This window comes from Rhinolophus sinicus, chromosome 1 (genome assembly GCF_057876585.1).
Source record: "Rhinolophus sinicus isolate RSI-liver-muscle chromosome 1, RSI-T2T, whole genome shotgun sequence".
Taxonomy (NCBI): domain Eukaryota; kingdom Metazoa; phylum Chordata; class Mammalia; order Chiroptera; family Rhinolophidae; genus Rhinolophus; species Rhinolophus sinicus.
In genome coordinates, this window is record NC_142501.1 from 214,926,578 (window position 1) to 214,938,976 (window position 12,399).

Sequence of the window (12,399 nt, forward strand, 5' to 3'; positions counted from 1 at the left end):
GACATTATTGTAAGTCTTCAAGTCACAGAAGGACAAACACTGTGTGATTCCACTTACACAAGCCCCTAGAGTTGTCACTCGCCAGGGGCTGGGGGTGGCAAGTCATGTGTAAAGGGGACAGTGTCAGAGTGACAACATGAGCAGTGTTGGGGATGGATGGTGCTGATGGCTACACGATGGGGATGCCTGACACCACTGAGCTGTGCACTAGAAAATGGTTAGGACAGCAAAAACACACCTGCAAACAAAACATGTCATAATTTGCTGTCTGTCCTTAGCAAGATTCAGACAATTTCCTTGATTAAAACAAACAAACAAACAAACAAACCCGAAAACCTCTGCAAAGATTGCTGCAAGCCTTTGCTGAAGTCCCAGCACAGCCGGTCCTACGTCTGGTCCTTTCGCTAAAGTTTTGTTAAAGCGTTGATGGCACCAGGGCACCTCACCCATGTTTACATCTACTGTGGGACAGTTCATTTCTGCGGAGTCACAGAACCAATCAAGGACGTTAAATGAGGGCTGACTGCACTGAAAAAGTCTGTTCCAACCATGTTTGCCTATTTTCTCACGGCTTTTACGAAAGAGGGCATTTTCAGAAGCTTCTCAATTTGGATGAGCCACGTGGCAGATCTGCCTGGACAGACAGGCCTGTATTCACAGGAGGCTGGCTGTGGCTCAGTGGCGACCAGTCCGTATGCACAGCCAGGCAGCTCTTGCCCCCCCATCCTCGGCCTCCTCAGAAAGCGGGGCTGGAGGTTTTGGCAATGCCTGGCCAGAGTCCTGGCTTCTCACTGCCCCTGCGAGCCAGCTCTGGTCGCAGGAGTCCTGCTTACAGGGTGACCCAGCAGGCAAGGCCCCCACTGGACATTAGCTCCAGGAGCGACGGGAGGGCATGTGGGACTCCTACTGTCTTCCTGGACCCAGGACCCCCTGAACTCCTGCAGAGGTGCTCAGGGAACCTGAGCCCAGAGTGCAGCCCAGTGAGGGGAGGTCCGGTGGTGGGGCAGCAGCAGCTCGGCTCTGGAAGTCCTGGAGAGCTCAGCCCAGTCTCTGCAGCCTGTCTAACGACTCTAAACGGCTTCACACGGCAAATCCTGTCGGCCTACATGAGTCAGGCTTCTGCCTGCAGGAGTCCTGACAGGAGAACAAAACCAGGTGGGACAGGGTGTGACCAGGGCGGCAGCGGGAGGAAGGCGTGGAACAAGCTGGGAGAGCCCCGCTGCAGGGAGGAGGTGCTGAGACGAGGAGGGACAGCGGCGAGGGGCAGTGGACTGCTCGGCCTGTGGCTAAGCATGGTCAGCCTGCAGGCCTGGAGCAGCCCCTGGAAAGCTGTGTGAGCAGAGGCTGTGGTGTCTGGCAGGAGTGGCCGTTGGTAAATGTCTGGTGAGTAGGTGAGTGAGAGACAAATGTGTGCCTGTGTGGCTGGCAGTGTCCCCCTGGGAGCTAGACACCAGGCTGAGTCTGTGTGCTCTGGAGGAGACGACCTGTCCCCCAGCCGGAGTCAGGCCTGTGCCACGCCCAGGGCGGGCCTGAAGGAGCCCTTGTTACACCCGGCCTGGAGGGCCCTGGGCCAGAACCCAAATGGAGAGGGACCAAGGCCTTCCCCTTCCAGCTGGAAGCCCAGCACCCCGGGCAGCCTGGGTTCTGGGTTCCATGGCAGAGCCACATCCTACATGCCAGGCCTGTCCTCAGCAGCTCCAACTCAGATTCTTAGAAACCCCACCTCCAGTCGGGAAGGACTTCACAGCTGCCCAAAGCCCACGCTGGGGTTAAAAACACCTCTTCAAGTTGCAAGTGTAGGGCTCATCCTGTGCTAACACTGACTTGCGGGGTCAGGGGCCAGGGGGTGAGGGGATGCCCACTGCAGCTGTTAGTCACTGGGTGGGGGGAAGAGTGCAGACAGGGAGCAGGGGGTACAGATGGGGGGGTGCAGACAGGGAGCATGGGGGTACAAATAGAGGGGTACAGACAGGGAGCAGGGGGTGCAGAGTCCTGGCCTGCAGTCTCACTCCTGAGCCTTGTTCCCCTAAAACTGCCTCAGGGGTAACTGACCACAGAGTAACTTACGGGAAGAGCCCCCGGCATTAGTGTCAGCCAGTTAAGCAAGCGCTCACTGAATAACAGATTCAATGTACAAAACGTGCTGTCCCCAGCCCCTCCTCCACAGCCTGGGAGAGCACGGCTCTGTCTGTGAGGGCACTTCCGTGTCCGCAGCGCTCAGCCCCAGAGGTGCTGGACAAGTGTTAACAAACGGATGAGTTCACCACGGTCAGGTGGGTGGGTGCTCGCCATGGCGAAGCCCCTGCCTGGAAGGAGTCACCTTGCAGTGTTTCCCTATCACTGATTCGCTTAACCCGCAGCAGGAGGCCGTGTGCAGCAGAGTCCAGACTCCCTCCTGGCCAGGCTCCCCAACGAGGACAAGCTTAGACCAAGCGGCCACAGATCAGCTGTCCCTGGACCTCTCTCTGTGCTCCTCTCTGAGCATGGCAAAGAATGGGGCCCCTTTCTGTGCCCCACGAACACCCTCAGGAACGATCTTGAGTGGGGGCGCTCCACCCCGAAAGGAAGTGCCTCCCGGGCCCTTTGTGGACCAGGCCTGGCCTTGCCCAGACGGACGTCTCCTGGCCTCTGGTCCCCACTAGCCACACATCCCAGGCGGAGCCCTCCCTGATGACACTGGGCTGCATTTCAACTGTCCTGGGCCTCTTGTAAAATGGGGTGAGCCCTGAGCCGTCACCAGCGCTAGACAGCAGGCGAGAACTGCATGGTGCCTGAGAGCACCTCAGGGTAGCAGGTGAGCCTGAGAAGATGCCCCAGGCCATGTCCTACTCCTGGCCTCAAACCCAGGAGGGGCCACTTCTCCAAGGAGGGGCAGAGAGAAGAGCTGGAAGACGCCATGGGCCGTCTACCCACGCTCCCTGAGTGTGTGGGTCGGTCCACACGGTTCCACGAGGCCGTGTCCGCGAGGGCCCACAGATGGCACCAGCACAGCACGCCTGTCAGAGGAGCGGGCGGGCAGGCGGGCGCGGGAGCCGCCCAGCAGGACAGGCACTTTCCTCACAAAGCTTTTCTTTTTGAAACATGGAGCTGCTTTTCATAAAACATTCTCCTTCTGTTAATGTGTAGGAGGTTTACTTGCTATTTTTAAGTGAGCTGAGCATTCTGAACGCCTCTGCATAACGCACATACCAGCTCTTTGGGTGTGAGGGCCTGACGGGACTGTCCCCGCCCGGCCCAAGGACCTGTGTGGTGCTCATGACCTCTGCTCTGAGCTCCTGTCACTCCAGTGCTGGGAGGCCACTCGTCTTGTTTGCGTCTACTTCTGCTGAGTCTGTGTATTCTCTCTGTCTCTGAACATGTGAAACATTAACGTGGCTCCAGCCATCAGCACGCTTTGTTTCAGCTTAAAGCTCCCGGGTGGTTCCCAGGAGCAGGACCATCCTGAGCCCTGACCTCAGGATTCTGGTTCTAGAAACATTTTCCTGACAGCCAGCAGAGAAATCTCACAATCTGTCCCGTCCTAGTGCTGCCAGGCCCTGAGGCCGGGCACTGTCCTTGAGGCTGTCCCCTGCCCCCCAGAGGCCAGCAGTGTGGCCTATGCAGCTGTGACGGGAGGAGCCAGCTGTGTTCGCAGAGCCCCAGCGCCCCAAGGCCCCACTCCCCAGCCCGCTCCACCGCTGGCACTAACGTCAGGCTGTGACACGCTGGCTGTCCATGCTGCTCTCCCAGCTGCTGGCTGTGGCACCACCTCCAGGGAGACACTAGGAACCGCTTGATGGGAAAGCAGACAGCAGGAGGGAGAGAGGAGGAGGGGAGGGCTGGAGGGGAAGACAAAGGAAGGGGTGCGGCAAGTGGCAGGCACCCGCCCCAGGGAGGAGAGTGACCTCAGCGCTGGAGAAGCCTCTGCTCCGCGTCAGTGAGGAGGGCAGGCAGCTCCAGGGCACTGAGGGCTCGCTCTCCAGCGCTCTATCTGTGGTGCGCTACCGCGGTGGTGGGGACCTGGGCCTCACTGGCCACCCGGTGCCAGCCTCGGGATAAAGGAGCTCCGGGCTCTTGCTGGGACGGCTGCCACAGCCCAGACGCCTGCCTGCTGCTGCTCCTGCTGCGTGAGTACCCGGGGTGTGCCTGTCCCCCCAGAACCTGCAGCGCCACAGAGGGAAGCCCGAGTGGGCTGTGGAATCCTGGGCGCAACTCACCCTCCAGCGTCCCGGTCCCCTCAGAGGGTAGTGCCAGCATGAGTAACCAGGGACGCCGCAGCCCGGACAGCCGGGCTGCAAGCTGGCGGTGCCAGTGCTGCATGCCTGCGAGGCACCTTGGGTTCCCACAGACATGCCTGTGAACCCAGCTGTAACCTCCCTGGCTTTGCTTTCCCCGAACGAAGAAACGGTGAGGCCACGCCTGAGCCCAGAAGAGGAGCACTGAGGAATGTTCAGTGGCTGTCCCCTGGGTTCCTATCCGGTGGCTGGGGACCAGCAGAGGCAGCTGTGGTGCTCTCCCTCCTCTCCTAGGTGATGGAAGCCCCAACCCCGGCCGCTGCGCAGGGCAGGGCCCTCTGGGCTCTCCTCCTGGCCACACTTGGCTCTGTGGCTGGCCAGCCGCTGGGGGGAGACCCCGTGTGCACAGCACGGTCCCTGGCCAGGTACAGCCTCAGCTTCACGGGCAAGTGGAGCCAGACGGCCTTCCCCAAGCAGTACCCTCTGTTCCGGCCCCCTGCACAGTGGTCTTCCCTGCTGGGTGAGTGTAGCCCGTCCCCCACCCCCGTGTGTCCGCCCTGCAGGGGACAGTCACCCAACAGCTGCACTGCACTTCACAGTTTGGAGGGCACTCTCATCCCATTCACTTCATGCAGGAAAAATTTGCTGAGCTCCTGCTGCATGCTGGCCGGTGATGGCTTGGGCTCTGGGGACAGGTGGGGCAGGACAGCCAGCCATGGGGAGGGCCAGCAGGACCCCGTCCCACCCGCGAGGTGCCCGGGCAGCATGAGGCCGCAGGATGTCCACATATTGGCGGGAAGTGGGAAGTGGGTCCGGTGCCGAGGGCACTGCTCACGCGGGGGCCTGCAGGGGCAGCACACAGCTCTGACTACAGCATGTGGAGGGAGAGGCAGTACGCCAGCCACGGCCTGAGGGACTTCGCTGAGCGCGGCGAGGCCTGGGTCCTGATGAGGGAGCTGCAGGCGGCCGGGGAGCAGCTGCAGAGTGTGCACGAGGTGTTCTCGGCGCCCGCCGTGCCCAGTGGCACGGGCCAGACCTCCGCGGAGCTTGAGGTCCACGCCAGGCACTCGCTCGTGAGTGGTGGTAGCCGGAGGGAGGGCAGGGCCGTGAGCCGTGGTGGCTGCCTCACTGAGAACCTGTCCCCCAGGTGTCCTTTGTGGTCCGCATTGTCCCCAGCCCCGACTGGTTTGTGGGCGTTGACAGTCTGGATCTGTGTGACGGGGACCGATGGAGGGAGCAGGTCACCGTGGATCTTTACCCACATGACGCCGGGACAGACAGTGGCTTCACCTTCTCTTCCCCCAACTTTGCGACCATCCCGCAGGACACGGTGACAGAGGTGAGAAGACGAAAGTCCTCAGGGAAGGGTGACAGCACTGGCCACTCAGGGAGGCTCCTGTTGCCCAGCTTTGTCCCTTGTTTAGAAGGCACCCCTGTCCACAGGGTCCCCATGAGCAGGGGTGCAGCCCTGCCCCAGGGGAGCCTGCTGCGCTGAAGGAGGGGGGAGAGAGGAGGGCCCTGGAGGAGACCAGGCCTTCCTGTCTGTTCCCCAGGCCATGAGCCCTGCTCCCCAATAAGCTGCGGAGGCCACCCTGGGCTATGTCGCCCAGAGGAGGCCCAGGTTGGGGTGTTTTCTGCACTGCACTGCTGGACCCTGCACTGGCTCCCATCTGGGGCCACACGGCAGAAGTAGGTGGGCTCTGGGTTCTCGGCCCCTGCTGACAGCGCCCCATCTTCCCCCAGATAACGTCCTCCTCTCCCAGCCACCCGGCCAACTCCTTCTACTACCCACGGCTGAAGGCCCTGCCCCCCATTGCCAGGGTGACCCTGGTGCGGCTCCGGCAGAGCCCCCGGGCCTTCGTCCCGCCCGCCCTGGACCTGGCAAGCAGGGGCAATGAGATCATGGACAGCCTCTCAGGTACACGGTTCCTGCCCCACTGCTGGGCTCATACCTCGTTTCTTGCCCCGAACAGTCATGACCCTGGCGCCAAGCGCTCAGGCTCACGGGAGCTGCCATGTCCAACACTGGCGCAGGGGGCAGAGCAGCACTCAGGTTTGTCACACGGGGCGTGGCTCAGCCTCAGGTCCTGAGTCCCTGCACCAGGCTCCTCCCTCTCACCTTAGAAGAGCTGGGAAAGTGAGTGTCCACCCTGTGGACACAGCGGCACTCAGAGGCCAGACACAGCTAGGAGGGACTGTCTGCGGGGGGCAGTGATGGCACTGCGACAGCCAGCACTCTCCTGAGGCCAAGCCTGTCACCCACATGTGACCCCATGAGGTGGAACGGTCCAGGGCCCAGGCCACGTCATTCACCCTGAGGACACATCCTCGTAGTAGCCCGTACTTGCAACTGAGGTCCCCAACTGTGAGCTAGGCTCTTGAGTGTGATGAACCCACTGCCCAGGCCAGGCCACCGAAGCCACCAGGGGTGCTAGGAAGGGAGTCAACTCAGGCCAAGGCTACTGTGCTCAGATGGCCCAGGGTGCCGGGCTCACAAGGTCACGTGTATCTCTGACAACTTCAAAATGGAGTAGGAGGGCTCGGCACAAGATGACGGGGTTCTGGGGTTCAAAGCATTCAGTACAAGACCATGGGGATTCTCGGGGTCAGAGCATTCAGTACAAGATCACACAGGTCCTGGGGTTCAGAGCATTTGGTGAGGACGACATGAATTCTGAGAGATTTGATGGTTGATTCAAACTCTAAACTGAAGACTAAACTCTTGCCCAACATTTGTAAGCAAAAGCGTTTCACACGTCCACAGCCCAGAAGTGAGGTATGGAGGAGGCCCCAGGCCCCGTCAGAGGTGAGCCCACGTGGCCCGTGTCACAGCTGACAGGAAGAACACTTCATTAAGTGGATCCCTCTGTCCCTTCCCCAGCAAAGGGCATAGTGGGAGTGTTCACGGAGGTGGCCCTGCCCACGGGGGGGGGGGGCCTGTGTGCCAGGTGCTGGCGAGCGTGGGGGCCGCACTCCCTCCGTGGTCAGCTCCGACACGCCAGTGATTGGATTTGTAGCAGGAGGTCTAGGCCCTCAGTGTGTGCCCCCACAGCACGTTTCACAACAGGAGCGGTCCCCACTCTCACCCCAGGGAACGTGAACACAGCTAAAAGTCCCCCAGGAGTTCCTGCCACCACGATGCCAGAGTCAGTCCCCAAAGCCCCAGACAGCGGACACTTGAGCACAGCATCTTAGCATAGAAATATTAAGTCAAGTCCTGGTTTCTTAGGAGGTGCATTTGGTGGCATCTTCTCACAGCTGACTCGGAACTGTGCTGAGAAAGGCAAGAGTCCCCTCCCCACGCACTCCGAACCACCTGGGGCCCCTTCTGCCCTCGCTCCTCCTCCATGCGCTTCATTCACGGTCTCCCCTTTGCTTGCTCCAGTTCCAGAAACGCCGCTGGACTGCGAGGTCTCCCTGTGGTCCTCCTGGGGGCTGTGCACAGGTCCCTGCGGGAAGCTGGGAGCCAAGAGCAGGACCCGCTATGTCCGTGTGCAGCCTGCCAACCACGGGGCGCCCTGCCCCAAGCTGGAAGAGGAGGCAGAGTGCGTCCCTGACAACTGTGTGTGAGCCCCTCAGCTCCATGGCAGCTGGGTCGGGGCCACACAGAAAGTGGGCCAAGCCAGCAGTGTCATCACCTCTCTGAGCTCCCCTGCTGACTGGTCCCTTCACACAGACATGCCTGGGCCTCGGTGACCAGGCGCCTCCTTTCTGCAAGTCCTGCCGGGGGGGCCCCACATCGGAGGTAGGCTCCCTCTGGTGGAGGCTCACGAGTCCACTCTGAGTCACATCCGGGATGTCTACCACGTGCAGCCACTGTCTTTCACGGGAACAGTGTGTACTCAATGCCCAGGCAGGTGTACTGCAGGACAGCAGGGTGCCCCAGGCCAGGAGCCCGAACCCCACACGCTGTGAAACAGCTCGGACTTGGTGCCCCGGCAGCCGCTGGCACAGAAGCCTGGCAGCCATACTTGCTCCTTGGGGCAAGACTGCCACCAGTGTTTGCTGCTCTAGGCATCCAAGAAGGTGACGTGCAAGAGATAAGTAAAGGGGGGCAGGCTGGGACACCTCACCTAGCATTGTTTCCTTACTGATCTATGCCCTTGAATAAAGACTATTTCCTGACAGTGGCATTTCCTGGATGGGCACTGGGCAAGGGCAGAGTGAGCAGACACAGGCCACCCACCCACCCTGAGAGGAAGGTCTCCCCCAAACAGGGGCCACGCCCCAGACACAGGCCTTTCTTGCACTTGGCTCTGCATAGAGAAGAAACAAATTGTCCTTGAAAATTCCTGAATATAACTCCTCGCTCACATGGACATGCGATCTGAAAAATCCTAGTTAAAAAAGTTTTTAAAAAAATTCCTGGGCTGGTAATGCCCTGAGGTGCCTAAACAAAATGAGCGCAAATCCTCTCTGGAGACCCCACTGTGGACTCAGGACTCAAAAAATTCCCACCAAGAGCTCACAATCAAAACCCACCAAACACACAGGAAAACCAGCAGGACACGCCTAAACAAGAGGCAACAACAAACCGCAAAGTCGCTATGTTGGGATCACCACGTACACCGTGTTTCCCCGAAAATAAGACCTAGCCAGACAATCAGCTCTAATGCGTCTTTTGGAGCAAAAGTTAATATAAGACCCAGTACTGTATTATTTATATTATATTATATTATATTATATTACATTATACCCGGTCTTATAGTAAAACAAGACCGGGTTTTATATTAATTTTTGCTCCAAAAGACGCATTAGAGCTGATTGTCCAGCAAGGTCACATTTTCAGGGAAACATGGTAGGATGTGATTAAACATGCTGACTGTATTACCCAAGCCTGAGTGGAACCAAGCACACAACACAATGATAGACTTAAACCTGAAGAGACAGAGGCAGACAGGACCCCTAAATCCATGTGCTCTCTGCGGGACATGTAAAACCCTGTTAGGACACTAAAAGGCCGGAGAAAGATACTATGGTAGAGACCGCCGTGGACACCCATGTCTGCTTTCTCCCCCTTCCAGAAGCAAGGCATGGGTGGGCCCTGGGCAGGGGGAGAAAGGACAAGTATCATTTGGGGCCAGAACATTTACTGCTCATGGGAGGTGCTCCAGACCCCAAAACGCATGTCAACATGGAGGTAGCTCTGCAGAAGCCACCTGGGCCCAACACACTGAGGATGCCCACCCTAGAGAGGACCTGTGACCGACTTCGAAACAATCTTTGTTGTGTTAAAGCACTGAGATTTGAGGGAGACAGATGATGGAAGTAAGCCAGTAAAGAAATCCTGTGTTAGAAAAAGCTCAGGCTCTGGTGAAGAGGGGATAGAACACTGCTGCCAGTACAGGTGGTGCTGGTGGTGCTGGTGATGGTGGTGATGATGGTGGTGACAGTGGTAATGATGGCGCTGGTGGTGATGGTCATGATGGTGGTGATGATAATAATGATGATGGTGCTAGTGGTGGTGATAGTGCTGGTGACAATGATGGTGATGGTGATGACGATGACGGTGATGATGGTGATTGTTATGATGGTGTGATGGTGGTGGTGGTGGTAATAATGGTGGTGCTGGTGCTGGAGGAGTTGGTCACAGTAGTGGTAGTGCTGGTGGTGGTGGTGCTGGTGGTGCAGAACACTTTCAGGAAGGTAGATGGGGACACCCTCACTGATGAGCCCACCTCTGAGCAGAGCTCTGAAGGAGAAAATGAGGCAGTCTGTATCTGGTGATGAGCGTCCAAGGCAGACAAACAGCCAGAAGCAAAGGCCCCACTGTGTTAGGGAGACAGCCAGGAGGCCTGTGTGGCTGTTACAGAGAGTTGGGGAAAGCCTGCTGGGAGGCCTGGTCAGATGGGTTGTGAGCTTGTGCTCCTAGTGAGATGAGTGGGGTGCGGTGTCATGGCAAGGCTTCGAGTGAAAAATAACAACTCCTCAGTATACGACGTGAAGACTCATCTTGTCATTCTGAGAGCAGAGTACAGGAGGGCAGGAAAAGGCAGTGAGTCATAGGTTAGAGCATTAACACAGAAGAGGGACGTTTGGCCACAGAGATGCAGGGGAAGAGGTAAAAAATGGACGAATTCTGGGTTTCTTTGGATGTTAAGGCAATACAGATACTCACAGACTGGCGACAAAATGACTGTGGAGATGTCTCAGCCGACCCTGTTCACAGCATTAAGTTCAGGAAGATTTTGGCCCAGCTAGGTCAGCCCAGGGAAAGAGAGACGGAACGAGTGAAGACAAGTTTATTGCTGTGGGTTCTGCGATGCTTTCATTTACTGAACAAGTGAGGGACACTGGGCCAAACAAGGTTGTCCCAGCATCCACACTGATACCTGTAGGCCTCTTACACAGGCTAGCAATGTACGCTGGGTTTCAAGGGGGCTGCAGGCTGGGCCCCGCGGGTGGCAGGACCCAGAGCCAGCCTGTTGAGTAGGCAGTGGAAGTGCTCAGCAGTGCTAACTGCTGAGGGAGGGGAGGATCATGGGACGGGTCCACTGTGCTCAGCTTCAGCAAGCAGGTGACGGGGGCTGGGGCTGGGCAGTTGGTGGCATTGGGGTGGCACTGGGGGGAAGAAGGCAAGACATTGATCAGTGATGGGAGGGGAACCTCCTGGCAAAGATGGCAGACTGAACTCTCACATCTAACCCACTTCTGTCCGAAGTCCACCAAAGGTATAGAAAGGGAGTTTAGAGGACACAGCCGGATGCTCCGAGGGGACATCCTCCACAACACAGTCCAACTAGACCCTAAACTCTGGATGGAAACACCATCTGGGACTGTCCTCCTCAGAAGAGGTAGGGGAGCACTCTCCCTTCCTCCTCCTCCTTCCAAAAATAAACCAACCAAATAATGGAACTGGGGCTGGGGCAAAGGGGAGGTGGGGTTAGGCCAAACTAAGTGAGCAGCTGGGAAAGGCAGGACTCCTGAGGGCTGCTGCTGAGTGGGGCCCTCAGGACAGTGGTGTCCCTTGATATCAGGGAAGAGCAGAAGCAGTTTAATACCAAGAGAACTGCACTGAAGGAAGCTTTCCCAACGGCCAGGGTGGGTCTCAGGCCTCCCACCAATCCCAGTCACAAGTTAAACAAGAAAACAAGTCACTGGGATTAACTAGAAGTCAGCAGGAAAATATCTAATAGATCCAGACACCCAAGATATGAAATTGGCAGAAATAGAACATAGAACAGGTACAAATGACCAATCAACAAGGGAAGATTAGAAACAAACAGGTACATTTGGAAATAAAAGACTGTGTGGCTGACAGGCCTCAGTCAATAGGTGAAAGCTAATCCAGGCACAGCTGGAGGAAGAGTTAGTGAGCTGGGAGACGTCACCGAGGACATCACCAGCATGCGGCACAGAGACGAAGAGGCAGAAAACTTCAGAAAGATACGGAAGACAAAATGAGAAGTTTTACAATGTTTTAAATCTGAACTTTGAAAAATGTAACGGGGATAATGGAGAACAGACTAAAGAGAAAATAGTGCCCAAGTTACAGAACTGGCTAAAACAAGAAGGCATCTTCAGAACCAAAAAGCACAATATACCCCAACAGGACAGATGAAAGCCGCCCGTGCCCATGTGTGAAACCGCAGAGCACAGGCACCAGACAGGACCGTCAGAGGGTCCAGAGGAAGAGCACAGCTCACCCAGAAGGCAGCATCTATTGGAATGACTGCAACTTCTCAACGGCAGCCTCGGGCGTCACAAGGTGGTCAAATGACACTTTTAACATGTTGAGAGAAAATGTCAACCCAGAGTTGTGCACTCAACACCATCTCCCAAGCAGAAAGCTTTCACACATTTTCAGATGAACAAAAACAGAGGGTTTAATACCAAGAGAACTGCACTGAAGGAGCTTCTAGAGGACGTGGCTCAGCACAAAGTAGCTCGCAGCTCTGTCTCGGAAAAGGCTTCAAGGCCGTGACAGCCCCGTAGACACCAACACCCCTTACACAATGCTTCCATGTGACAGGAGCCAAAAGACAAGGGGGGACGTGGAGCAGGCAGCACCTGGGATGTGAGCATCTGTCTCCCCACCTGGACAACAATCGGGGCAGAATCTGTCTGGGGTAGTTCTTTTGCAACTCTGGAGTCTGCTGAAGGCTTTCAACTTCCAGGGGAAGACTTCGCCGGCGGTTAATTTGGAGTTAAGTTGCAGCTAATTCTGGTCAGTTTCAGCTAAACA

At 57.2% G+C, this 12,399-nt stretch overlaps 1 protein-coding gene across 1 annotated transcript; it reads left to right on the forward strand.

Annotated features, from left to right (window-relative positions):
- Nucleotides 1–3,113: 3,113 nt before the first annotated feature.
- Nucleotides 3,114–8,341, forward strand: SPON2 (spondin 2). Its single transcript, XM_019712493.3, has 6 exons — nt 3,114–4,106; nt 4,509–4,734; nt 5,064–5,287; nt 5,362–5,553; nt 5,958–6,132; nt 7,600–8,341. The coding sequence occupies exons 2-6, from the start codon at nt 4,512–4,514 to the stop codon at nt 7,782–7,784; spliced, it is 999 nt and encodes a 332-aa protein (XP_019568052.1). The 5' UTR covers nt 3,114–4,106; nt 4,509–4,511; the 3' UTR covers nt 7,785–8,341.
- The last annotated feature ends 4,058 nt before the right edge of the window (nt 8,342–12,399 follow it).

What these genes read in the sequence shown, in the direction of transcription:
- SPON2 (XM_019712493.3), top strand. Translation starts at nt 4,512, where the DNA reads ATGGAAGCCCCAACCCCGGCCGCTGCGCAGGGCAGGGCCCTCTGGGCT. An exon ending in TCCACGCCAGGCACTCGCTC is followed by an intron (nt 5,288 to 5,361) that starts GTGAGTGGTGGT and finishes CCTGTCCCCCAG; the next exon opens with GTGTCCTTTGTGGTCCGCAT. An exon ending in CGCAGGACACGGTGACAGAG is followed by an intron (nt 5,554 to 5,957) that starts GTGAGAAGACGA and finishes ATCTTCCCCCAG; the next exon opens with ATAACGTCCTCCTCTCCCAG.